The sequence below is a fragment of the Pezoporus flaviventris genome, unplaced genomic scaffold (assembly GCF_033815535.1).
Source record: "Pezoporus flaviventris isolate CSIRO_AGI_PZ_B2104156 unplaced genomic scaffold, CSIRO_AGI_Pfla_v1 ptg000001l, whole genome shotgun sequence".
Classification (NCBI taxonomy): Eukaryota; Metazoa; Chordata; class Aves; order Psittaciformes; family Psittacidae; genus Pezoporus; species Pezoporus flaviventris.
In genome coordinates this window covers 37,459,969-37,486,582 of record NW_026892549.1, presented here as the reverse complement: position 1 = coordinate 37,486,582, position 26,614 = coordinate 37,459,969, and the positions used below count along the sequence as shown (strand labels likewise).

General features: G+C 35.4%; 1 protein-coding gene across 6 annotated transcripts in view; it reads right to left on the bottom strand.

The window, feature by feature from the left end:
- LOC133268727 (sodium channel protein type 2 subunit alpha) overlaps positions 1-26,614 on the bottom strand; it is a 79,250-nt gene that overhangs the window by 25,897 nt on the left and 26,739 nt on the right. For 2 of the 6 annotated variants that reach the window (XM_061452281.1, XM_061452298.1), the window contains exons 4-17: positions 26,111-26,201; positions 24,265-24,393; positions 23,498-23,589; positions 22,251-22,523; positions 18,681-18,744; positions 17,970-18,111; positions 16,979-17,185; positions 15,282-15,572; positions 11,732-12,112; positions 10,739-10,871; positions 8,865-9,103; positions 7,775-7,948; positions 5,736-6,092; positions 3,326-3,805 (exon numbers count right to left, since the gene is read on the bottom strand). In XM_061452281.1, coding sequence (XP_061308265.1) covers positions 3,326-3,805; positions 5,736-6,092; positions 7,775-7,948; positions 8,865-9,103; positions 10,739-10,871; positions 11,732-12,112; positions 15,282-15,572; positions 16,979-17,185; positions 17,970-18,111; positions 18,681-18,744; positions 22,251-22,523; positions 23,498-23,589; positions 24,265-24,393; positions 26,111-26,201 — 3,053 coding nt within the window. Of the gene's footprint in view, positions 1-3,325; positions 3,806-5,735; positions 6,093-7,774; positions 7,949-8,864; positions 9,104-10,738; positions 10,872-11,731; positions 12,113-15,281; positions 15,573-16,978; positions 17,186-17,969; positions 18,112-18,680; positions 18,745-22,250; positions 22,524-23,497; positions 23,590-23,685; positions 23,778-24,264; positions 24,394-26,110; positions 26,202-26,614 lie in introns of those variants that run through there. The other 4 variants (XM_061452327.1, XM_061452290.1, XM_061452319.1 and 1 more) reach the window with 4 other exon arrangements.

The following is a 26,614-nucleotide window of genomic DNA, read 5'->3' as shown; positions in this document are numbered from 1 at the left end:
TGACAACGCAATTTCTTTGTTTTATCACCTGATCAGTTTGCAGTTACTGAACTATGATTAATACACACATTTACGAGATTAAGTGCCTCCAAAAATGCAATAAGGACACTGTTTTCTTTTAAATAACTGTATCTGGAGGAGGAAGCCTTTCTTTTATGGTGGAAGCTTAATGATTGGAGCTTATGCCTCAAACGTGGTATAATCCACTTAAGAGTTTTCCCTATAGGAATTCAGGGTTTTTTTTCACCTTGTAGAATAACATAATTGGGACCTTTCCAATGGTAAAAAGAAATATTTGGCTAATAAAGATAGTCAGAAGTTATACCATCCTGTTATACGATATAGGAATAGATGCACCATTGTCACTGTGATCATACTCAGTCCTGCTCACCATCAGCCTATAGGTTTGAGTAAAGTGCATCCTCCATCTCTTCTACTGACATAATGCTCTTGTGTAGTAAATAGTTAAAGATTGTGCAGGCTATAAAAAGAAGCAAAAAAGTAAGAATGCTGGCTATCGGGGAATTCACATGCGAATTCAGGTTCATGTGCCCTATTTCAAGGCAATTTCTGCATTTTAGCCACTGACTATTGACTAATTATATTAAAACAATAATACAATAAATATATAATACAATAAATAAAATAAAAATATTAAAAAATTGTATTAAAAATTATAAACGGATTTTGTAGCAGGGAAACATTTCATTCTCAAAACAGATGCCTAAGTCATTAGGCACTACCAAAAGTCATGTTCTTTCTTGCTACCACTGTTCAGTGAATCACAAATTATTTTCTGCACAATTGTAGCTTCAGCACAAGAAATGGAGAATCCTGCACTAGTACATAGGTCTTGTGATTACACATAAAAACAGACTTCAGCAGCTATATAATCTAATAATCACTAATGAAAATTTTTAATTACTTCTTTCTAAGCAATGTTAGACATATAGTATTTAAATGAGTAGATCCAATTACACTTCCAAATTACTTTTTGCAGAGAAGTTGCCTATTAAAAATTATCAGAACTATCATTTATTTTGATATAACTTCAGTTAATATGTACATAACTTCATAACTTTTGAAAAAGAACAACTACAGGAAAAGTATACAGGACCATTTAAAACATGGTTTACTGCTACCATGAGTAGTGGTGGTATCAGAACCAGTAATTATCAAAATTAATCTGATATAGGTGGAAGCACCAAAGAAGAAGTGAACAGAGTTTTCCTGAGTGCATCCTTCTCATCATACTAGGACTTCACGTCCAACATCCCAGATTGTATCTGCATTAGAAGATTTTCTTTTAGTGACATTCATATAGTAGTATAATCTGAAGCATCATTACCAGTTACAATATCTGCAGAATAAGCTAACAGTATTTTCTTCACACTTTCCAATTGAGCCATTTGGAATGTTTTATGAAAAATTATAGGTTTAGGTTTACAGCACCCTTCAAACAGAAAGTACTATACTAAATTTAGAGGCAAATATGGAATGACAGATAGGTATTACTCCAGCAAGATAGCAATAAATATTTTGTGATGAAGGAATATGAAGTATTCTGTTTCCTAGTACTGAACTTTAAGTCAAGACACCTTTTTCTCCAGCTTGAGATACTTTATTCTCCAATTTAAGATACCTCATTGCCCAACTTTCAGTACATCCTCTGGCTATCAGTAGTTGCTAAATAGGGGGAAGGCTGAAAATGATGGATTTGAACATGGTTTGCAGGAAAAAAGAAGAAACCCAGAAGGACCATACTCATACCAAGAAACTACGTGATCTACACAAAGAAAAATAACCTGTGCCATTCCTGCCACATGCAACCATTATGGATGATCGCATTGATAGGTGGAATTTGCTGAGATTAGCAGTAGAATTTGCTGCTCCTTTGGCAGCAGTAAGTTCTGAAACTGAACAATGGGACAATAGAACAACAGCAGATCAATGGAAAGACAGGACAGTGCAGTAGCCCTATGTGGTATAAAATTGCCTGAAGAAGATTCTTTTCTTATCTTGTGTACAAAAATAGAATAGAATCAACAAAAATGCTACATTCAGACCAATAAACTTTCATATACTCACCTTCTTCATTACATACAACAATTAAAAGTTAAACTACAGTAACTTCTGCTTTGGTTTACACTCAAATCATGGTTTTGAAGAGTAAGATAAATACTAACACAAACATTCTCAAAAATAAATATTTTTAAAAGAATAATAAAGACATTTATTAAAGACATTAAAGGAACAAGAAAATATGACTGAGTATTGCAGTCTGTACAAAAAAAAGGATTTCAAGGTGAGAATTGCTAGAATCTTATCCATACTTATACCTCAAGCATGAGGAAATCACTTACAAAAGCCTTTATGTTAGTTTATGTCTACACTGGAGCATGTAATAGTGCTTAAAAATGCCCATCCTATTGCTGAACGAACTCACATTGGTACTAAGCAGACCATAGATTTACTGCACTTGAGGGGATATGCCTCCACCATGTACAATTGTGCAGGACAGAGCATTGGGTTAAGATGATAATAACGGCTTCAGCATCCATCCACTGTAACTCACTGAGTGCTAGCTTGGATTTGCCCATTTGGCACCACATTGTGCCAGAAAGAGGTACATTCTGTTACTGTCACAATAGGTAGCAGATTCAAGTATCTTAAAGCTTTGAAAATTACAATGGATCACCATATGAAAGGATCTAACACTGAGAAATAAAGCTTCATAACTTTTTTACCATAAAGCCATTACTTCACTTCTTCAGTGGTTCTGCTACTATCAAATGGATTATTAGTGATTTATACGAAATCATTTAGTGATGCTGGTCCAGTATTCAAATGTACTTATGATGTATCTAGATGCATTTTGACTAGATCAAAAAGGTTAAAATCATCAGAATGAACTATTAATTTGACAGAAGGCACTCCAGAAAGCAGACAAAAGAGTAAATAAACTGCACTGATGAAGTAAGCATGCAGAAACTTGCACAACCCACACACATTTTGTAAGACTTCTGGTATCCAGGGCTATTAAATTGGTTCCTTTTCTTCTTAATGATTTAACCAAATAAAATAGGGAAAAAAAAGTATGGATTTTCTAAAAAATTATCTCATGCATCTTCATTATCACAGTAAATGCATTACTGTACTACCATCTCATTCAGTTCTCACAATCTTACATCGATTTACCCTAAATATCATTACAAGCTTGTATACGTTGTTATACAGGAATTCAATAGAGATTTGAATTCAACAATACTAAGCTTAGGAAATAAAGAAAAGCATCAGCATATTTTAGATACAGAAATAGTCTTACCTCTTTGCTTTCTTCCAGGTCTGACTCGCTGCTGAACTCCTCTGTATTTAAATTTTCAAAATCTGATTCCCCGACAGCAATGGGCACTGTCACAGTGAGACTTGGGTTGTTTATGAATGACATGTAATCACTTTCATCAACAACATATTTTTCCACGCTGCTGCCTATGCCACTGGTAGTTCCATTCCCTTCTTTAAGATAGGCAAGGTTTTTACCTATTTCTACTATTGTGTGGTTGGAAATACAGCTGTCTTTCTTGTTGTTTAGGTCTTCAAGAGGCTTGATTTCATCTAAAACTTTCTGCTTTCTAACAAAGGCTTTTTGGATGAATTCACGCACTTTTCTCTTCACATAATCTATGCCTTTCTGTATCCTTGCCACAGCAATCTGTAGATTGTTCATTTCATTATCATCATCTGTAGCAGCAAGGTTGTCTGAACTAAATGAGCTCAGCAGCAAGGCCAAAAAGAGGTTGAGTACCTACAAAACAGTAAGGAGAAAACATAATGGATCTCTTATTCTTAGGTCACAAAAGTAATTCCACTATGGATTGTTTAATAGGACATGTTTTTTATTTTACAGCTAGCACTTTATTTCAACCCATCTTTCTGCTACAGTTTCCAGTCTGTAATCCCTGTTCCCCATATTTCATTGTAAGTTGCCAAAAAATTTTTTAGCTTGACTAATATATGTGAAAATCTGAGCTGTTCCTTGACTTTCTCCACCACACTGCAAGTAGTGCAGGTCTGCCCCTCAAAATGGAGAATGACGTTAAGGAAGCAGGATAAAACACTATGTAGTAATTTATGGAAGCTACATCTGCAGTAGTGTTCACAGGTGAGGGGAATACAGGCAGACTCCAGTTCAAGAGTCCGTAGTTTCAGTGTCTCTAATTCAGAATATAATAAACTTCTGTATTTGCCAAAAATATATTAGTCTATTTTTGTTTTGGGCAAGTGAACTAGGGAAGAGATAAAGAGTCCACAGATGTGATACACCTCAATTTTAGGAAACTATTTCAGACTTTCTTGCATGACATTTTGCAAACATACAAGAGAAATTTGGACTGCATGTAATTATGACAGACTATATGCAAAACTGATTAATCATAACATTTAAATTATACTTCTCAATTCTTCCTGTTCAAAATTGCCACAGGAGTGTCACATCAGTCCAGTTAAACTTTGTATGTACGTCTGAATAAGCGTATTTACAAAATTTGTGGGTGATACTAAAAAGAGAAGGGGTGCTAGCACTCAACAAGAAAAAACTGTAATTAAGCATAAGCATGTAAATAGATTAAATGATTCAAAATTAATATGGCATTTAATTCTGAAGTACTGGAGTGGAAATGTTGGCTGTAAAAAATGAAAACTATGTATAGAGAAGGTGTGATAACTGGCAAGGTGGAAGCACTGAAGAAAAGGGCATATAGGCTGCTGGAAGAGAAATGTCATGTGTCATTTGGGGATGTACCATGAGGAATGTTGGGTGTAAGACTTGAAAGTATAATTATTCCACATTATCCGATACTTGTATCTCTATCTAATATGCTGCTTGAGAGGAATTCAGAGGCCAGCAGCAAAAATGGTAAGTAGTTTAGAAATCTATGGAAAAAAATTTAACAGCTGGACTTACTTTGTTTCAAAAAGGAAAGACTGACAGTGGAAACTTTCAGACTTTAAGAGTTACAAATATTGTCATGAAGACCAACTGGTTTTCATCCCTATTGAGACCAGTTTAATTGGCTGTAACAGGTGATTGAAGTTGGTTTTTTGAAAGGCATTTTTAACTGTAAGCATAATTCAGTGCTGATCTTAAAGAAGTCATAAACTTACTGAAGAATTAAAAGAAAAGGTAGACAAACATTTTTCATAAATGATCAAGGCTGTTTGGGTTCATCCTGGAGAAGACTTTGGAGAGACCTGATATCAACCTTCCAATACCTAAAGGGAGCCTAGAAGAAAGCTGGACAGGGACTTTTTACAGGGGTGTGTAGGAATAGGATAAGGGGTAATGGTTTTAAACTGATAAAAGATAGATTTAGATTAGATATAAGGCAGAAATTCTTCACTGTGAGCATGGCAAGACTGGAGCAGGTTGCCCCGAGAAGTTGCGGCTACTCCTTCCCTGGCAGTGTTGAAAACCAGGTTGGATGGGGCTTTGAGCAACCTGGTCTAGTGGAAGGTCTCCTCGCCTGTTGCGGGGGGGTTGGAACTATATGATCTTTATGGACCCTTCCAACCCAAATCATTCTATGATTCTAAGATTTGAACCTGGTTTAGCGAAAGGGCAAATGAGTTACATGATTTCCTGAAGTCCTTTTCCAGTCTTCATCTCTGATTTCTAAATAATGAAAAACAGGAAATAAACTCTAATACTTCTAAAAAAAAATCCACTGATTACATACCACAAGGTTTCCAATCACCATGACCATCATGAAGACAGTAAGGCACATAGTTTGGCCTGCAACCTCCATGCAGTCCCACATTGTTTCTATCCATTCTCCACACAGCACTCGGAATACAATCAAGAAAGAGTGGAAAAAGTCGTGCATGTGCCAGCGTGGAAGTTCACAGTCACTGGAGATCTTGCAGACACATTCCTTGTAGCTTTTCCCAAACAGCTGCATCCCAACCACAGCAAAAATGAACACAATAATGGCCAGCACCAGGGTCAGGTTCCCCAGAGCCCCCACTGAGTTGCCAATAATCTTAATCAGCATATTTAGAGTTGGCCAAGATTTTGCCAATTTGAAAACTCGCAACTGAAAAACAGAAGAAAAGTATACAGTTAATCATGTTACTAACTGTAATGAAATCATTGCCATAAATTTCATATTTCAGTTATCCTGTGTATAAATCATGTCTCATGTATCTTTAGAAACTTCAGTTACAAAATTTGCTTCTAGGTTTTTTGTATAATACTACACAGCAGCAGTCTTAAGAAATCAAAAATATCGTCTGTATGCTCATTTCAATTATATTGCAATTATCACAAAGTCTGTTATTCAGACTTTGCCTCTTTTGGTGACTGTAGATATCTATAAACAAGTTGTACTTGTTGGACAAGTTGGACAAAACAGTCTTTCTCCTTTAGTTAACTCTAAAAGAATGTAACTAAAAATAAACCAGCACACATGAAATGTGGTCAGTTTAACAGGATTGTAAGTGTATAGACACTTTCAGATCTCTTTCATCTTCAGTGGCAGAGAGATAGAAGAAATAGTTTTCCTAGGAAGAGACACAAGCTAGAGTTGTTAATGACAGGCACAGAAGTTACTTACAAGTATCTAATGTATTTTCTGTCATTTAATATAAGCAAACAAAAGTGTCTGAAAAAAGTTTGTCATACACCGCTGAGAAAACCAAAGGAAAGCATTATATTAAACAAGTCAAAACTGACAAAAATGAAATTGTTTGGAAAGATACAGTAAGTGTTCAGACAACTGAAAGAGGAGAATATAAAAGGAATCTAAATTTAAATATTATTTCATGGGATGACATGTAAATAAAATGTATATGGGCAAAGTTAAAAAGAAAATTCAATTACTGAGGGAGAATTCAATCCAGACAGATATTAGACTTCAGGCAAAATACAATATAATGATATGTAGAGAACCAGCAAATGGGTGAATGTAAATGTCCTCTTTTTTTAAAGGGGGCTTATATAACTTTAAATGAAAGTCAAATGTGTTCTGCTTTATTTAGGCAAAACTTGAGCTTGATGAATAGGAACTCTAACTTCTTGTCTCTTACTCTGTAGGTCTTCTCAGAAGAGAACGTGAACATCAACTTGAATGCTAGCCTAGTCTTCAGCAAGACCAAAGTTTTTCAAGTTCCTATTCATGACAGAGATATTTCATACAGACAGAGATAACATAGTGACTTCTGAACAGAAAAACTGTTAGACAGATGGTGCCTTGCAGAGGATGATAAGGAGAAGGCTGAGAGTGATGAAAAATCTTTATCCAAAGAAAAATCTTAACACTACTCTCTTCTAAAACTAACCATGTAAGCCAACTGGTAATGAAAGTCTATCAGATAAAACTGTCAATAAACTTTTATTAGCTAATCCGTTATTTACTAAGCAATTTAAAAATTTTCAGTCACAGTTAGTGGGGGCCCATGGCTCTTGCATTTTTCATTCCCTCATCTAATGAGAAAAAGACTCTGAGATACTACTATTAAAAAAAGATAATCCTTAAAGCACACTCACTGTAAGAACAGAACTGATGCTGACAATGTCTTGAAGAAGCAACAGATGTTACTAAGATAATGTGTAAAACAATATTAATAGATACATGCCATTTAGCGAGTATGAAGTTTTGTAAGTTCTTCTGAAATAATCTTCTGTCTTAAGCAAATATATAATGTACAAACTAAAAATGCACAACATACATGCAGAAATACAAAACCACAACAGATCAACATAGGTTAGTATATTTACCAATCTGAATGATCGAAGGACAGATAATCCTTCTACATTTGCAAGGCCAAGCTCCATTAAACTAAGACTCACAATAAAACCATCAAAAATATTCCAGCCCTCTTGGAAATAATAATAAGGATCCATGGCAATTATCTTGAGAAACATTTCTGCTGTGAAAATTCCAGTAAACACCTGCAAGCAAAATACAGTTTCTTACTCCAGTTTAATAAGAAAATATTACCCCCTCCCCCAGATTAATAATATCAACTTTCTGGTAAGTTATATCTCCAGCAAGCAATCTATGGTAAATCTTAATAGCTTCTTTATGTTGACATACATTGCGGTTAAAAATTAAATTCAGATTTGAAGCTTACATATGCATCACAGTTTTTGGTTTCCAAAGGAAAAGAGGTAACTGGGAAAATACAGTTTTTATCTAGCCTGCTAATATGCATGTATTAATACTGAATCTCTTCTAATTTTAATGCTTAGTTTTTCCTCCTTAGATCTCATCTTTGCCCTTGGGACATCTTTTTGCTTCTAGGAACAAAGATATGTTTATGAGAGGGACAATTATTTTATTAAGAAAAAATATTTTACTGAAAGTTGAGCAGAACTGTTTTTCTTCAGGATGACCTGCACTGTCATGCCATTTCACCATTTCCTGTGGAGCTGCCATGCTTACAAGGTCTTTCCCCTCTGCAATTGCCTGAACGCCCAGAACCTTATGAGGTGCTAGTGAGGAGCAGAACAGATGTGAGAATGGAACTGAAAGTTCTTATGATTTGAAAGTATCCATCCAAGAAAAAAAAACAAAACACAAAAGATAAATTCCTTTAAAGTGCTTCAATGACAGAAGCTGAAGGTTTTAAAAATCAAAATGTATGTTGACTTAATAAATCTTTCTACCTTTTGCTCTATAAAGCAAGAGTGGCAAAACCCACAAATGTCAACAAAGTGGGATTCAGTACAGCTTAAATATAAATTCAACGACCCCAAGCCTTTAAAGATCTACTCAACATTTTCTTTAAATATAGGTACATAAGTCAGAGAAGAATTATTTAAGAAAAATGCATTTTACATACATGTCACACCATAAAAGACTTACAAGGTTTCCTACTGAAAGCACACCACTAAATTGTTCTGTCATTGGATAGTGCTCCATTGCCATGAACAGGGTGTTTAGGACAATGCAGATAGTAATAGCCAGATCAACAAATGGGTCCATCACAATCAAATTTACAATATGTTTGACTTTCAGCCAGGGAGTACAGCAGTCCCAAATCAAGCAAGTGTTAGCAAATTTATACCAGCACGGTGGGCATTTCTGTCTGGATTCTTCCAATTCTAGAGAGAAAATAAAAATAAGAAAAGAAAATAAGATTTTAAACATATTTCTCTATTCCAGTATAACCTGGGATTTTTCTTTGAGGTCTAAATGCTGTTTTCCAAGGTATTATTGATAAACCATGTTGATATTATAGATCTTTTGAAACAAAAGCTACTGTCAAAATAAATTACAATTAAAAGCAATCTGCCCCACTATGATTTAAATTCTATGTAAAAAGAATACTAAATATTCATACATAAATAAAATAGCTATTCACAAGAAAATGCTACACAGGATGCAAAATAGAAATTTGTCTTAAAAATCTGGCATACAGGCTGGGCACTGAGTGGACTGAGAGCAGCCCTGTGGAGAAAGACCTGGGAGTATTGATGGACAAAAAACTGAATATGATCTGGCAGTGTGCACTTGCAGCCCTGAAAGTCAATCTCATTCTGGGCTGCATCAAAAGAAGCTAGCAGGTTGAGGGAGGTAAGCCTTTCTCTCTACTCTGCTCTGGTGAGACCCCACCTGGAATACTGCATTCAGCTTTTGGGTCCCCTCCATAGGAAAGACTTGTTAGAGCAGGTCCAGAGGAGGGCCATGATCAGAGGGCCAGAGCACCTCTATTATGAAGACACGCTGAGAGAGTTGGGCATGTTCAGCCTGGAGAAGAGAAAGCTCTGGGGAGACCTTGGAGCTGCCTTCCAGTACTTAAAGGGGGACTGTAGGGAAGATAGCGAGGAACTTTTTATTAGGTATTACAGGGATAGTATGAGAGGTAACAATTTTAAACTGAAAGAAGGTAGATTTGGATTAGATATAAGGAAGAAATTCTTTATGCTGAGGTTGGTGAGACACTGGAAACGGTTGCTCAGAGAAGTTGTGGATGCCCCAACCCTGGCAGTGGTCAAGGCCAGGCTGTATGTGGCCTGGGGCAACCTGAGCTAGTGGAAAGTGTTCCTGGCTGTGGAAGGGGGGTTGGAGCTAAATGATCTAGTTGGTCCATTCCAACCGAAAACTTTGTATGATTTTATACCTAGAATGAATATTTAAAAGTTTCCTCCTTAAAGATAAACAGTCAGAACAAACCTGAACTCAGACAACTATTTAAACAGCATTATGGTCCACATGTGCAAAACTTCTGATTATTACCTTCCTATTTGTTATTTTTGGCATAGTCATTTAAGCCTCAAAGTAACGTTTGCCGTTTCTTACAACTAGTTGCTTAATTCCATAATTCAAATTCATTGTATTTACCCTTACAGAAAGAACAATGTGATCCTTCCTTTGTGAAACAACATGTCTGTTCAACTGGCAGAAGGGGATTGTTCCACTGCAAGAAGCACAGCCATTTCAGTAATCTAAAAGGAGGTTTTTCATCAAAACATAACTTATCTAGAGAAACTGTGTGGAATGACTGCTGTTTCCTCCTCAAACCTGTTAGTACTTTGAAAGCTTGTCTGCTTCTCCAAACAGATAGGTCAGCCTTTGAAAAAAAAAAAAAACCTAGTGTACAAATCCCTGTGTACAAATCTCATTTGCCTGTACCTTTTAGGCTTAAACAGCTGTCATAAAATGCCACAGCTACTTAATGTATCAGATATTTTATAGCATTTCATGGTATTGTCATACAAAAATTCTGTGCTACGTACCTTCCATTGTGTTTGTAAGCATGCTGGCTATACTCATGGCTCTTTGCCTTGCACTAGGATCTGTTAAGTAGTCCATAGGAACATGATAAGAACTAGACCGTCTCTTTCTTAAATCAGTTTCTGTAGTAGTGCCCTGAAAATAAAACACTGATAAAATAGCCTGATAAAATAATGCTGTAAATTATTATAGAATTACAATATTTTAAAACACTGCTTTTCTGCACCATGCTCCATTTATGTCACACTTTTGCAGTAACCTAATGTATGCCTAATTTTATATATAGCAAATGGTCGACACATCGGACATATTGCTTTTGTGCTTAAAGAACATGTTTTCAAGTATTTTGCTGAAACTGGGCTGAGACATTAAAAAAGATTTTAGATTATAAAAAGTTCCACAATGCTTGTCAATGAGGTCTGCCATAAATATCCTTCTAATTAGGCAGTCTTTTTCTAAACACAGAAAAGTACAGCCCACACAGCTAGCAGTAAAAGCACAGAGTATTTTCTTAAGGTAACTCTTAATTTAGAGTAACTTATCAATTTCCTAGCACATGCTTTCAAACAAAAGAAAGAAAATATTTAATAATGTGGTCAGTGTGAAGTTGAATGCTCATTTAATATATTCCATTAAGTATACAGAATTATTTTTTATATTTTTTTCATTTTGATATCCTGATATACAAATACAGAACCTTCCAGTTAAGTCTTCAGTTAGCATAATGAATCAATGGGTGTAATGTAAAATTTATGCAACGGTTTACTATGCTATTCTGTTAATTCCCAGTAAATTAGCATATATTTTCACATACTTAGGTAATGAGAGCTAGGCAACTTCAGTTTTTACTTTAGCTTATAACTGGAATATATGAAAGGATCATTCACAGCTTGGCCAGAATGGGAATCATTTCCAAGTATCTACATTTTTTTTAAAACAGTGGCTGATAGTACAGGGAGAAGACATCATGCCTAAACTATTGCAGACTTCCTTACATTGCTAGCAGTGGCTGCTTTATCAATCATCACCTCTGGCAGAAGCTGTCCAGTAGGTGACGTCAAAGCTGGTGGCCCACCGACTAAAGAAACTACTCCATTGCAATCCACAGTGCTGTGCATCTTCCCATTTGCTGGAAGTGGAGCTACTGTCCTGGATGACCTGCTGGCCTGACTAATGTTACTGTTGCGTCGTTCACCATGTTTATGAGGAACAAAGAGAGAATCTCTTCTGCTCTCATTGTCTTCGAAAGTGCTGTGCTCATCATCTGCAAAGTCATTTTCTGATCCTACATCCTTCGCTCGACCTCTGAAGCTGAAAAGACTTGTTCTGCTGTTGCGCCTTGGAGAAAAGAGGGAGCCTCGAATGCTCAGCAAAGACTGCAGGCAAATAAAAACAATGATTATCCAATGAAAATCCTTTCAAATATAATGTTTTCATACAGAGGAAAAAAACACAGTGTTAATATGTCTTAAAGGATAAGGTTATCTACAAAGAAATGAACTGGCACATCCCCCCCAAATACACTCCCTTTTGGGTAGTAAACAAAGAGCACATAAGTGACAGACAAAGACTAGTTATTTTACTACTTTGGATATATGAAATCAATTGGTTTAATTAGAGTAAAAGAAACTGCTTGACAGAATTGTTTCCTCTGCCATTCTGCTTGTTTATTACCAACTGTTCATAAACTGAGGAAGCAAATCTAGACACTGTTTACCTCAGGTTAGCATTAGTCTGTCAGGCTGAGTAAATAAAATTTTAGGCAAAGTTCCCATGACTCAGTCTGCACACAGTGGTAGCTCCCAAATAGTGCCTAATTTTAAAAACCATATTTTTTCAGATACTAGTCAAGTAGGCCACAATAAGGTTTTATTTCATTTTTAAAGTTTCAGCTATTCTGAATATGAAAAGTTACGCTTGTAATTTTATAATTTTTTATGCAGTCTCACTAATCATCAGTTTACTCACATAAGTAAATGTTCTGTTATGAAAGGATCTTTTCAGGATAAGAGTCAAAATAATGCTCTAAAATTGCATATAATTATAGCTGTTCTTAACTTTAATTCAAGTGATCCTCTTGATTTGATTATCACCTGATTTCAACCAAGACCTCTATGAACAGCAGAGATGATACATAACAAAGCAGTGTCTTTGTTTCTCTTCTGCAACTTATCTTTATGGACCTGAACCCCATTGTTCTAGGTACTGCAAAATGGAGAACAAAAAGGCACTGCAAAGAATTTATCATCTAAGTGTAACACAACAGATGGATACAAAAAGAGAGGGAATACAAGGAGGCAAAATTGATGGATATGATAAACAGTGGTCTTAGCTCACCTGAAGTCACTTCCCTGTCAAGCTTTCTGTAGGCAGCATGGTAAAAGAGAGTTTTAAAGAGGGATTTGAGGAAAGCAATGAAGTGTTCTGTGGAAACTCATGGGAGCTTCTTCCAAGCATGAGGGGCAGCATAACAGAAAGAGCTCAAAGAAACTAGCTTGAAAATTTAACAGGAGGTTATGGATGGGTCAGTCAAAGCTGGGACTTGTTTACTCTACGTAGACAAGATGAGTTAGGAGGAATTTTAGGCACCGTATGTTTTATGGTATTAAAAAATATCTTTAGGTAGATATGTTTACTAGCAGATTAGGTAAAGCAATGAGATAGCCTTGCAACCACATTCTTGATGAATACAGCAGTAACTGTGACATGGAAAGAGGTCCAGGTTAAAAAAATGATTCACAGTTGTGGGTCCAGAGTAGAGTAAAAAAATAAAAAAAATAAAAAAATAGGGGGAGAGAAGGGAATGAGCAAAAGGCCTTGTGGAAATCCCTTAGAAAACTGCCAAAGGGAAAAAAGAATCTTCTAAAGCACAACTAAATCAGGAGAATTGATAGGAAATGAAACTATGAATGTTAGGAAGAGTAAGTTTTCAAGAGAACATAACAGTTCAAGGACACTGAAGGCAAATGAAATGTCAAGGAAAAAGTCAAAGATGAGATATAAACCTGAGTTTTGTCTAGGAAAAGGTTATTAAGAACTGGTGAGTGGTATTTTTGATTAGCAGCTAGAATCTAGAGTGAAAAGTTGAGAGTTGTGAAAAGCACTAGAGTTGGGAAAACAGAGGGGAAGTGATTGCTAGACTGCCATAGTAAACAGCTGCAAATAAACTTGGAGATGAAAAGGTAAAAGAGAAGCAAGTTGTATGAGGAATGCTTCATTTCTTACAAGATAGATGTATTGAGCTGCAGCTGAATAAGGCTACAGTTTGAATGACAACACAAGCAAGGATATGCACCTAAAGGATCACATGGGTCTTCCAACAAAGCCAATGGATATAGGTGTGAAAATCTGTATATGGAGCAGAATGAACCATGAACTAAATAAATTCAGCAATGAAATATTACAGAGGTTAGACAGCAATGTAAAAAGATGGCAGACCAAGGGTGGGGGGTGGTGGAGGAGGGAAGGATGCAGTACTAGTAAAAAAAGGAAGTATGTTAAGAAGTAAGTAGAAGGAGGAGTTAACTTGGCAGAAATAGGAAGCTAGAAAAATTTTATTCCCACCATAGTCTGATCTAAGGAGGACAGTTCTTAGGAAAAAAAATATTTAAAAAAAATAAATTAAGACCTCAGAAGAGATCTGAGCTTCTTTGAGAATGGGAGTTGGAGAAAGTGATACATGAAGAGAATATGAGCGTTCATGATCGATTTAGGGACAAAACAGGCTTTCTAGACACTCTAATAGAAAAGGATTAAAAAGGAATGAATGAGTTTAGCAATAGTGACTAAAAAGAGGGTGAAAGGAAGTCAAAGATGAGGGAGAATCAAGGAGGTGATGATAAAAGGAAGAAGCATATTGAGGCACACAAAGGGGCAGAAAAACAGGATGGATGTGAGATCTGCACGTGAAGTGCTGAGGGGAGAGTTGGAGGTGGGCAAATGAAGAGGAGCTCTGAAAATTGTAGAAGGGATGACATGAAACTATCAAATTAAATGAATGTCTGAATGGGAGATGCAGATGGCACTCTGAGTCACTGGTGTTTCAATGTAGGAGAACACATGCAAGGACACATTGCCACACATAGTTCCACCTTTAAGATAACATGATTAATGGTCTCACATCAATTTGTCAAATTTCACATGAACATTTATGCAATTACTACTGCAGTTTTTATATCTCAAATTTTAATACTTTTCTCATGTAAACTATGAAATTTCATTGTATGGTTGCACCAAATTTTGAAGCCACTGATCATACTGAATACACTGATCTTGATGGGGAGATAGGTCCGTTTTCATTGAGAAATTGGTTTTAATTAATATATGTTGTTTTGATTTTTTTTTACACATAAACTCAGAATAAAACCAAAATCTCTCAAATCCTTACAGTTTCATCTTTGTAAGTATTAACTGGGTCATACTTGACTTAAGACATTAAAGAACCTGTGAAATCTCTTGCAAGAATTGACCAAACTACTTTACAAGGTTTTGTTTATATGATGAGTAGAAAACGAAGGTGTTTAAGAGGTAATAATACTATGGTACCTGGTGTGGGGAAGAGAATCTCTTTTCGTATGTCAGTCTATTCCCCTCAATGGAAAATCGGAAACCTTTCCTTTTGATGCTGTCCTCTGATTCAGATTTGTGAAATTCTTCCCCGTCCTTCTCCTCGCCTTCAGATTGTTCTTTCTGCTTTTTTTTCTTTCTTCTATTCCTTCTCTCTTTAGCACTTTTTGAGCTCAGTTTTGATGCCTCTGAAGAACTTTCGGAGAATCCACCTATTCCACCTACTCCACTATAATCTCTTGAGTCAGCTGCTGCAGCTGCTGCTGCTGCCTATACGTACAAGCACATATGCAATTTACAATATTTATACAAACATACACTATTTTAAATTTATTGCCATTCTTAAAAAAAAAATAATGATTTTGAAATAAAAGCAATAATCCCACTTTATTAAACCCAGCATACCATAAATAGAATTTGTGAAATACCACAGGACCCATAATTTGCCACTGCTCCATAAGCCATGAGTTAGAGCAACCCAAGGGAAAACTGCTGTCAAAGAATCAAGTTAACAAACATCTGTTTTACATTGGAGCAATATGTTGTAATGGGTTTTTCACCTGAATTACTATGTAAAAGTAAGGAATCAAGGCTTGAACAGAAAAAAATCCCAATTACAGGAAGCTACACTTGCTTACACCATTTTAGTGGATTTTGAATACTGTCTAGTCTATTAAAGGCCTGGTGTAACATTCTTAATCTCAGTTTTGCAAATCACAATCAGCGATTTGAGTTAAACTGCAGGCCATTAGAGACCTGTTGCTTTTTGAAGTTTCAGACATTTGTGGAGCACTTGATTAACATTTATTTACAAGTTTTGGTAAAAAATTCCCAGATACCAACTAACTAACCAAACAAGAAACTCCTATTGCTGACTAGTCATGTGCTTACATGGAAGACATAGTTCAGCTTCTGCTCTATGTGGCCACATGCCAAGCAGACATTATCAATTATCCTATTATAGATTTCAGAGTCTTCAAAAAATGAAAAGGAATTTCAAAGCAGTATGCAATCACGATGCCTGTACCACAGAAGCGTTTTCTCCAGTTTCTCCATTTTTTCTAGTTTTCTTTAAAATTGGAACACTGTGGCTTTTTGCTGTGAGAGCTGGGGAAGGAGCAGAAAAAGCCAAATGTTGCTGAAGCAAAATATTTCTCCCTGTAATAGATTTGCTTCTGTTATTTAAATAAGCAGAATTCCTGGGGCTTTTTTCCCCACATCTCCATCTCCATTTCACAGAATCACAGAATGGCTGATTTTGGAAAGGAACCTCTGGAGGTCATCATGTCCAACTCCCCAGCACAGACAGGGTCACTTAAAGCAGGTTTCCCAGGACCATGTTCCAATGTTTTTTTATTATCTCCAAGGGTGGTGGTCCCACAAGCACTCTGAGCAACTTGTTCAAGGGCTCAGTAAAATGTTAATTTCCATCTCCAATTTAATAATCCAGTATTTTAGCTTAGTGGTTGTAATTTTTGCCATAAATTAACAGGTTCACTCAAGCCAGCAGAAACGGAGCAATGGAAAACTCTAAAGATTGCTTGCAAAGTGAAGGAATTTGTAAGACTGAAGGTAATAAATTGCTAGGAGTAGGGGAATAAGTATTCTTATATGTGGACATAACACATTTGATCACAATTACAAATGGAAGAAGGAATTCTACTTTACAGGGATACCTGAGCTTCTTCCTGTTGCTTTTTCAGTTGTTCCAGCATTTGCTGAAATTCTGCTTCTTTCTGTTCTGCTTCCTCCATGGTTGCTTGATTCTGTTCTTCATAGGCCATGGCAACCACAGCCAAGATCAAGTTAATCAGGTAGAAAGAACCCAGGAAAATGACCAAAACAAAAAATATCATGTATGTTTTCCCAGCAGCGCGCAGTGTCTGGAGGAAAAGAGACAATGCACATTTTTAGCAAACTTTTAAATACTGTTGCATCTGTCTTATGGTCTAGAAATACATTATAAGATTGCTTTATGTTATAACAAGGTTATTAGTTATTTTTTCCATATATAAATAGTACTATATCCTGGCTACAAGTGCAAAAATTCAAGTTTTGTGTCTGGTATGGCCAAGGTAAATAACATTCTGTAGCTTGGATACCTCAGAACATCTACCAGTGAGAATCTGTATTAGTTGCTGTCCCCACTTTACATCTTTATATTATAGCTTTAAATCTAACAGTAGTGGGGCCACTAACCAACATCTTACCTTCTTGTTTCATCAGTCCCAAACTACAATGCCACAGAGACAGTGCAGTATACAAAATGTCATGCTGTACACCATCACTGTCCTTCGGGTTAAGGATATGTGTAGTTCAGGGACAAGATTTAACCTTTTCAATAACAACATACTTGTACTAGACTGCAGACCAATTTAGCTAGCATCTATTTAGAGCATGTTCGGCTAATAAACTTTAACAACTTAAGTTCATTTACTCATTTGCGAAAAGAAAACATAATGCTTAACCACCTTAACAAAATAGCTGCTATTTCTTGGGAACCTAAATCATTAACAAGAGCCCTTTTGTTTTAGACCGCTTACATATATGAAATAAAAGATGATTTCTGTCCTAAATGCCTTAGGGACATGTGAATGAAAATAACTATACAAGTACTATGTAGTAATGGTATTGGTGATGGTGCTGTTTATTTTAATAAGTCCTCACCAGCTGGTAAAGATTCTCCCAAAAGTCCTGAGTCATCAATCGAAACAGTGACAAGAATGCCCAACTGAATGTATCAAAACTTGTGTAGCCATAGTTGGGGTTTCTACCAGCTTTCACACATATATATCCTTCTGGACATTGACTACAAAAGAAGAGGAAATGCTATTTTTAACAACTACTCTAAATTACGATATGCTATAGTAAATCACAAAATTGTTCAGGAGTACCATTTGGTAATGAAATTATGAACAAGTAAAATTTTATTCTAAATATCTAAAAGAAAACTACATATCTTATTGCTTTTCAATTTTTAATTCAATTTCCTAATGACATTTCAATGCTTTAATAAATAACTAATAGTTGTCTACCCTTCCCCACAATTTGTCATATCAACACATCTCCACTAGGATAAAAGAATGTTAACTAGCATGGCTCATGATAAACAGATACCAGCAAGCTGGCAGCAACATTCATGCACATAGCATTCATGTGGTTACCTTTACAAAATTAGCCGCAGATGCTGACAAAAGTGCTTCAAAAGTGTAAACTCAAACCACATAGTTGATAGCTGTATCTCAGTCTAGCTTCAACTGCAAAATGTCAGTAATTAGCAACTCTCTGGTACAGCTGATACTAGAGTTGACCACCTGAGCTATTCTAAGTAGCTGTTTTTTCTTGATGCATAACAAAAAATGATGATGGTTTTCTTACCCTGCATCTGAGCTATTGCCACACAGCAAAGCATCATTTTGGCCTTCCAAGAAGTAGAAATGACCTGTTTTTAAAAAGAAAAAAAAAAAAAAACAAAAAAAACCAAACCAAACCAAAACCAAAAAAAAAAAAAAAAGGTGATGAGAAAGACATCATTTATACATAATGAAAATTGAGCAATGATATAGACTTTAACACCTTTAACACTATAAAGAACTAAGCATAGCTAAAAAACAGTTTAACCTCAATATATAATGATTAGGAAAGAAAAAAGTATGGAAAATACTGTTTTGATAGGAAAATGACTTCCTACGGCATCTTGAAGTTGGCCTTTCTTTAGAAAATAGCAAGGTAGTTGTACAGCTAATTCTCAGTAACTTACCCAAATGACTAAAATACAATGGGTAGAATACCAAATTATGTGTGTCAGCAAATGAGTGAACAAGTATCAGGAAAACAAGACAAAAGATGAGGTTGATACCCTGCCTTTGTTCATGCATTTTGATATATGTCATTTAGTTTTATTAATTTATAACTATTAATTACTTGCTATTATATCAAAATATTACTTCAAAAAGTACTGACACTTTTTCAGCATGGAAAGATAATGCAACATGCACAAGAAATTGCTACCTGAATCTTGATTTGAGCAGCTGAGGAAGAAACCAAGCTTTTATTGTACATTACAAAAAATTACTAAACAAAATTCTGTAGCAGAGGAATGTACTTGAAGTGCCTACATATATTTTGTTAATAGGTTAACTATTAAAATGAGGTAAAATATGATTTAAAGAGATGGAAGTCTTAAAAGCCTCTGGCATATTCTTTTCTTTGTTCTGCTTTGAGGCAGAAAGGGAAAACCAATTTGCCACCAATTCCCAGTTTGGGATTCTTGGGGTAAAATGGGAATCTCTAGTGGAGATTTTTGGGTCAGGTGGCATATTAAGCTAACGTTGCCAGAATTAGGTATGTTCTGGCTGTTCCCAGGAAGCAGATGGTTCCTTGAGATTCACTGCCAGCTGGCACAGACTAGCTTAGCTGGCATGAACTAACTGAGGGCTAATGCTAAAGAGACAAGCAGGGAATTGCAACCAGTTCCTATTGACTGCTTCTACTCTGTCACCACCGGTATACCATAGAGACAGCATAAAATCTGCTTATTTTAAAGAGAGAGAGATATTATGTGCATAATTTAGGCATCTGCAATACATTCTTGGGTATCAGATAAGAAAACAGTGGATTCTCAGACATTCTGGAACTCATATAGTCAAACTCTGTGAGAGATCTAAGCCCTACTTAAAAAGCATAAAGATGCAGATAGGCTACAAGCTGGATTTTAAAAATTGTCTGTAGGCCTAATTCATATTTTTATGTGACACAGTTCCTGCTCTGGTAAGCAGAGGATCCAGCTAAACCATCCAGTCAACTCAGCCCTTAGCCCACTATTTTAGAAAACATTTAAATAATGAATTTTTCAATAGAAAGATGATAATGATTAAGTAATAAAAATAGCTAATATGTGTTTGTAGAAAATATGCCATATATTAAAATTATTCCTGTCTCCTGCCAAATTAATAACAGGACAACAGTCACACGTACAAGTCGTACACTTTCATAAGCAAATGAAGGACATATGTTCTGGCTGGAATCATCACAAAATACTTGAAAAAAGATTCTTGGAGGGCAGTTGCCAGTGGCTCAATGTCAGTTCATAAGGGCATCTTTCTGAAGGTCCTCCAGGGCTCTGTGCTATACACGGTTTCCATAACAAGTTTCACTACCAACTCAAGACATGAAATAATAGAAAAAAATGCATCAAGTATTCTGAAGACATCAAGCTAGGAGAGAAGATGACTGAATTTCAGAATGACCTTTACAAACTGACAGGCTGGTCCAAAAGCAATTGGATTTATTTCAACAGAGACAAGAAGAAAATGCAACAACTGACAAGGCAAAATAAAATACGTAAATGCAAAATAGACAGGATCTGGCCACAGCCACTACTGTGCAAAAAGATGCAGTGACTGTCACAAACCACAAATTGGCTGTGAATCAACAATACAGCGCTGATACAAAAATTATGCAATTTTGAGATGTTTTAATAGAAATGTTTCATATATGGCACATAAGGTAATTACTTCTAATTTGTACCTTTGCTAGAGGAGTAAAGTACAATTTGAGAATCTAATTAAAAAACCCAAACAAACATGGACAATAACAAAAACTACCCAAAATCCCAGACAAATTGGAAAGATTCCAGAAGAGGAAAAAAAAAAGGCGAAAAGATGTAGAGAAAATGCAAAACAAAATAGGATTGCCTGATTTAGAAAAGACCAGAAATAAAGAAGATAATGGTTTTAAAGTATTATAAAGACTAATACAGTCTATGATTATCTTATTTCTAAATCCACAGGAGAAGCAGTAATATATTCAATCTGAAATCAGGAAAATTTAGGTCAGATATTTAGAAAATTCTTTCTATTTGTATGCTGTAGTACCAGAAGCAGCTAAAAGGGAGTGGAATCTGTTTTCAGATATTTTTAAGAATATGTTATCATCCAAAATTTCCAAGATGACATTTCTATGATACTAGAAGTATGCTGAGATGCTAAGTATATTAAAAGATTGTAAGGCAATGAGACTTGGATCCAAAAGCATTTAGCTGTCACACTGAGGTTCCCTAACTTTCAGTGGTACAGATGTTAGTTACAAGACTTATGCAGCCTTTAGAAAAAAACTAAGATCATGCCTAATTATGAAGTTAAAACCCTAATTACAGTAAAATAAATAGGAAGTACTGAATAAATAGGAGATTCTGAAGCAATGTACCATTATGAATGACAGAATAGCAATCTACTATAGATACTTTCAGTATCTATATTTTAAAATAATTTCTTTTAAAACATTAATGACATGAACTACCTAAAATGGTGAAAATACTGTATTATGAGGTAACATAGGAGACGGAAATGATTATTTCTTGATTTTCCACAGATAAGAAACAATGTAAAAGATACATAATATGGAATATAGTTCTTATTTTACTAGAGTAAGAAGCATGCGATAAATCACTAGTATTCTCATAAAGGCATGTCTGTGCTGTGCATGGGACTGTGGTGTGAAGACCAAGTTCCAGAAGAAGCAATGCAGCTGCATTTACATGCTATAGCAGGATTCATGAGCTAACTGATGTTCAAATGGGGATTTATGATATTGGATATTATCTTGCACAAGTGTAGCTATATGATTTCAGATCCCACATCAGGACAGTCACACTATATCAGGAGGCTCGAAGCTAGCACAGAAATTTCTGCTTTGTGCTGCAATGTGTTTTTACTCTGAAAGTCATATTCAGTAAAAGGTAAAAAGATATTTTGGTACCCAGTACAATACTGTAAGTATGTTAAACTATGTTATGACTGTTCTTTTCTTTGCTATACAAAATAAGCACTTTTATGTCTTTTGGACAGATTACACCATTTAAAATGCAATGAAAAGATATTGATGCTTTTGTTTGTTAAAAAAAAATTACAGAAAATCAATGCAGTAGGTGATATAATTAACTCTTACTTTTGTCTTCGATGTACTCATCCCAGTTAAATGTTGTCATTGTCATATTAATAAACGTGCCATTTTCACCTATAGAACTATTAAAGTAGGAAATAACAGTTGTTTCAAAAGTAGAATTGTCTGGAGGCCACTGCAGGCATTTATTCCTCAAGTTGCCCATGAACAGCTGCAGACCTATTAGTGCAAATACACTCAGACAAAATACAGTCAGGATCATAACATCTGAGAGCTTCTTCACAGACTGAATTAGGGCGCCCACGATTGTCTTCAAGCCTGCAAAGAGAAAAGAATTTTATTATGGCATTAAACAGATACAAAACACCAAAACAAAACAAAACAAAAACCAACCAACCAACCAAAAAACAACAAAAAAAACCCCACACCACACCAACCCCCCCCCCCAAAAAAAATGTATATAATGTGGTATTTCCTGACAAGATAAAGATTTCATGCAAAATGACAACTGAGTTGAATATTTTGTGATACAATAACTTTCATGAAAAGCCTTACTACTTGTGAAGATGAATGAAAAGCTGTAAGTTTATGCTTATTTTACAGTGTACAGAAATAAAAAGTAGATAATACCAAACACATTGTTTATGCCAAAATAAGTGATTTTCTTATTCATGCTATATCTCAACCCTATGTAGAAAAGCATCATTTGCTTTTGCTGATGCTTCTTGCCCAAACCTTTCTTAAATGAACCTTTTAAATATTCTGCGTTAGTAAACCCATTATAAAGACATTGTAAGTGCATATTTGAATGATATAACAATAATCTTACAATATAAGAGGGGTGATGGTTTGGAGAAGAAAGACATCTTTAAAACAATACCCCATGCATGGCCCATGCTATCCTTTAATTTTTCATACATGACTTAAAACTGAATTAAGTTGCTATATCAAGTGCCTGCAATAAATGATAAAATTTGCATCAATATGAAAGCTTAAAATTGACATTTAAAACATGTACAGGAAAGCTTGATGTCATCAGATGCAAATCACATAGGCTGTTTACTGCAAATATCTCATGCAAAAATTTGTTAAACTCAAAGGCTGATTTTTTTTTTGAGAGATAGAAAAATACCACTAATACAAGCAAGAATCAGTTTAAGTAAAATTACATGTCTTGATTCCTGCATTTTTATTTTGTTAAAAATGTGTAGCAAACAAGGCTTATGCTTTAAAAACATGAGTATAGCCTTTGTAGAACAAAAGTCAGCCTCTGTGTTTAACCTAGCTCTCACCTGGAATGACTGATATTGTTTTCAAAGCTCGGAGAACTCTGAATGTTCTCAACGCTGAGACATTGCCCAGGTCCACAAACTCTGTCACATATCTGTAATAGGGGAGTTCACACACAAACACAATGACAGCACACAAATAACAGTTGGAGATATGAGGGGCCTAACACCTTACACCAACTACTTCTTACCTGGAATTACAGAAATAGTTTTCAAAGCTCTCAATACTCTGAAAGTTCGAAGAGCTGAAACATTGCCTAGGTTTACAAATTCTGTTACATACCTGTAGGATTAAATCACAGTTACTCAGAATTGAGGCAGATTTTATCCTAATTGCTTGGGTCTTTGATAAAGACCTCTTCACCGTTCACTGTATTTTGCCTGTGTTATAAATATGCTTCTGACCACAAATTTAAATTAATTTAATAAAAATTAGCCAAATTGACTTGACGTTTGAAATTTCATCATCTTATAGCAGGAAGTCAAAAGGATTCTTTTTATTCTGGTATGCAGAAAGGAGACAGGATATGAACAGTTCAGGCTGATGGCATTCACAATCCTAATGGGCTGGCACACTATGCTGGCCTCTGCAGCACATGGTTAGTTAGAAATACTAAAATGTGTAAAAGAGGTAGAAGAAACATATTGAAACCGCAGGAAGTCCAGGCTCCAAATGTTCTGGCTGACAAAATATGAGGCAATTTTTAGTCACTAATTTCATGCTAGCAGGAACATTTTTTTCTACAAAAAAAAAAAGGTAGAAGACTTACGCAAATGTAATGACAGTGAAATCTAGCCAGTTCCATGGGTCTCGAAGAAATGTAAAATCTTCTAGACAGAAGCCCCTTGCAAGAATTTTAATAAGTGATTCAAAGGTATAAATTCCAGTGAAAGTGTATCTGAGGAAAATATGCAAGACAGAGTTTATAGAAACACAGGCATTAACTTTACATATTTTGCTCTCAAGTTGCTTTATTCTCATTTTCTTCTCTTTAAGTGACATAAGAATTTAATGGAAGTTACAAGCAAATTTAATCATCTGCAGAATTTGTACCATAAGGAAGGAGGAATGAATTGATTATTGAAAGACTAAATGACAACCCATAGCTTAAGTTCACATTCTATAATCTACACCAAAAAAACCAGCTGCAAAATTCCCAATTGTTTATTGTTCCCCATGTGTATGTCCAGTCTGAATCCATGTTAAAATATACAGATGGGTTACAGAAATTAGGATTTCAGAAGTTGCTTCCAGACTACAAAGGTATTTCTTCAATGTTATTTTTATGCTGAAGTACTGCTTAGTACCATGAGCTGGGAATACACCGTCATCAGTCCTCACTGACTTGGTTACAGAGTAGGTGTACCAAGTACTTCACCTTCAGCAAGACAGGTATGGTACTGGAATTAAACAAGTGTTTTCAAATGCAAAATCCTGTGCAGAATAACCAGAAATATTTACAACTGCCAATAAAATTCAGCTACTCACTTTGACAAAAAACTCTAGTTGAAATGTAAAATTACTTAATTCTGGCATTCTGAATAATTTCAATTTTCTATCTCTAAATTAGGTCATCTTGAAATTGTGTTTAATTTATATTTTTAATAGCAAAGAATCCAGGTAAAATTGCTTGAACTGGTTTTCAGATTTGAGTCAACCTGAAACCAGTTTTCCAAATTTTTTTCAGATAAATTTCTGAAAATTTTCTTTCCTGCACAACTTAGCTCAACAGGGGACTTCTGTTGCATATCTAAATGGCACAATATGATGATATGAAGAAATATTCAGGCTAGCTATCTTTACTCATGAATATTTACTATATGCTAGACATCCTGAATACATACACGTTCATACTGAACTCAAAATGAGAATGCCTCCACTGACTCCAACCTCCTGTGATTTCACTTTTGATCACTAAAGACTGAACAGTTACATATCATCCAAAGCAGTTAGGAATGAAGAAGAAGCAGAAGCATAATATGCTATTTCAAAAAATGAAGCACCATGAAGAACTGTTTCACACTGTGGACTACAGCCTTGGAACTATCACAAAACATGCATCAAATGTGTATCAGCATCAAGTTGTTGGCATATTTGACCTTTTCTCTTCCTATAGCAAGATCAGCCAACCACCTAAACACTTTTCTAACAGCTTATTTTTCATACAAGCTTTCCGTTGTTAGATTGTCTTTGGTGAAGGAAGGCTGCACTATGGTGAACACAGGCATCCATTAGACAATCCTTTTATCTGCAATGGTTATTCCAGGAGAGATGGAAGAGTGTATTTCTCCACATTTTTGCATGGATATAACATCAAATGCCTTGGAAAATATTTATAATCTATTTTTTGCTTGGTCAGAAGACTAGCTTCTCGTCTTACATTCCCCATCTAGTACTGCAAACAGAGGATAGACACTGAACAACTTGTAATGAGGCAAGTGGTGTAAAATATATGTATTTAATACTACAAATTAGAAAGTAGCATCAGAATAGCTGTTGAAAGGATATCCCAACAAAGTAGCTGCTGCCAGTGGATGCCATCTTAATACAAAATCATTTACAGCAGTTTATTTCAGAGTACTGAATATTATTCAAAGAAAATCCATTTAACTTACTCTACATTCTTTGTCCAGTCTGGAGGGTTACTCATGGTCATAAATACACAGTTGGTCAAAATAGTGCACATGATAAGCATGCTGAATAATGTAGGTAAAGAGTTAAGGAATGTAAGCCAGAAAATCTCATTAAAAGAGTATCAAATAACACTGCTTTGGCAGATTTCCAGGATCGGGAGCTATTTATCCCTCCACTGCTCTGGTAACACTCAAAAAAAAGCTGTAAATATGTTAAAGATTTCACAGTCACTGCTTTATAGCTAAAAGAGAACAATCACATAATTAAAAAAAAAAACCCTGAAATACATATAAAACCCCCAGCCCTTAATCTTAAGACCTTAGATGTTTTTTTTTTATTCTGAATAAAAACATGAAAGCTTGAAGTAGCAGCTTCCAGTTTAGAGGAATAACACAGAAAGAATTTGTTTTGGATGATCTAGACAAATCTGATCTACTGCATGCATACAAACTAGTGAAAAATAAATTTTCTTCACCTTTCTAATT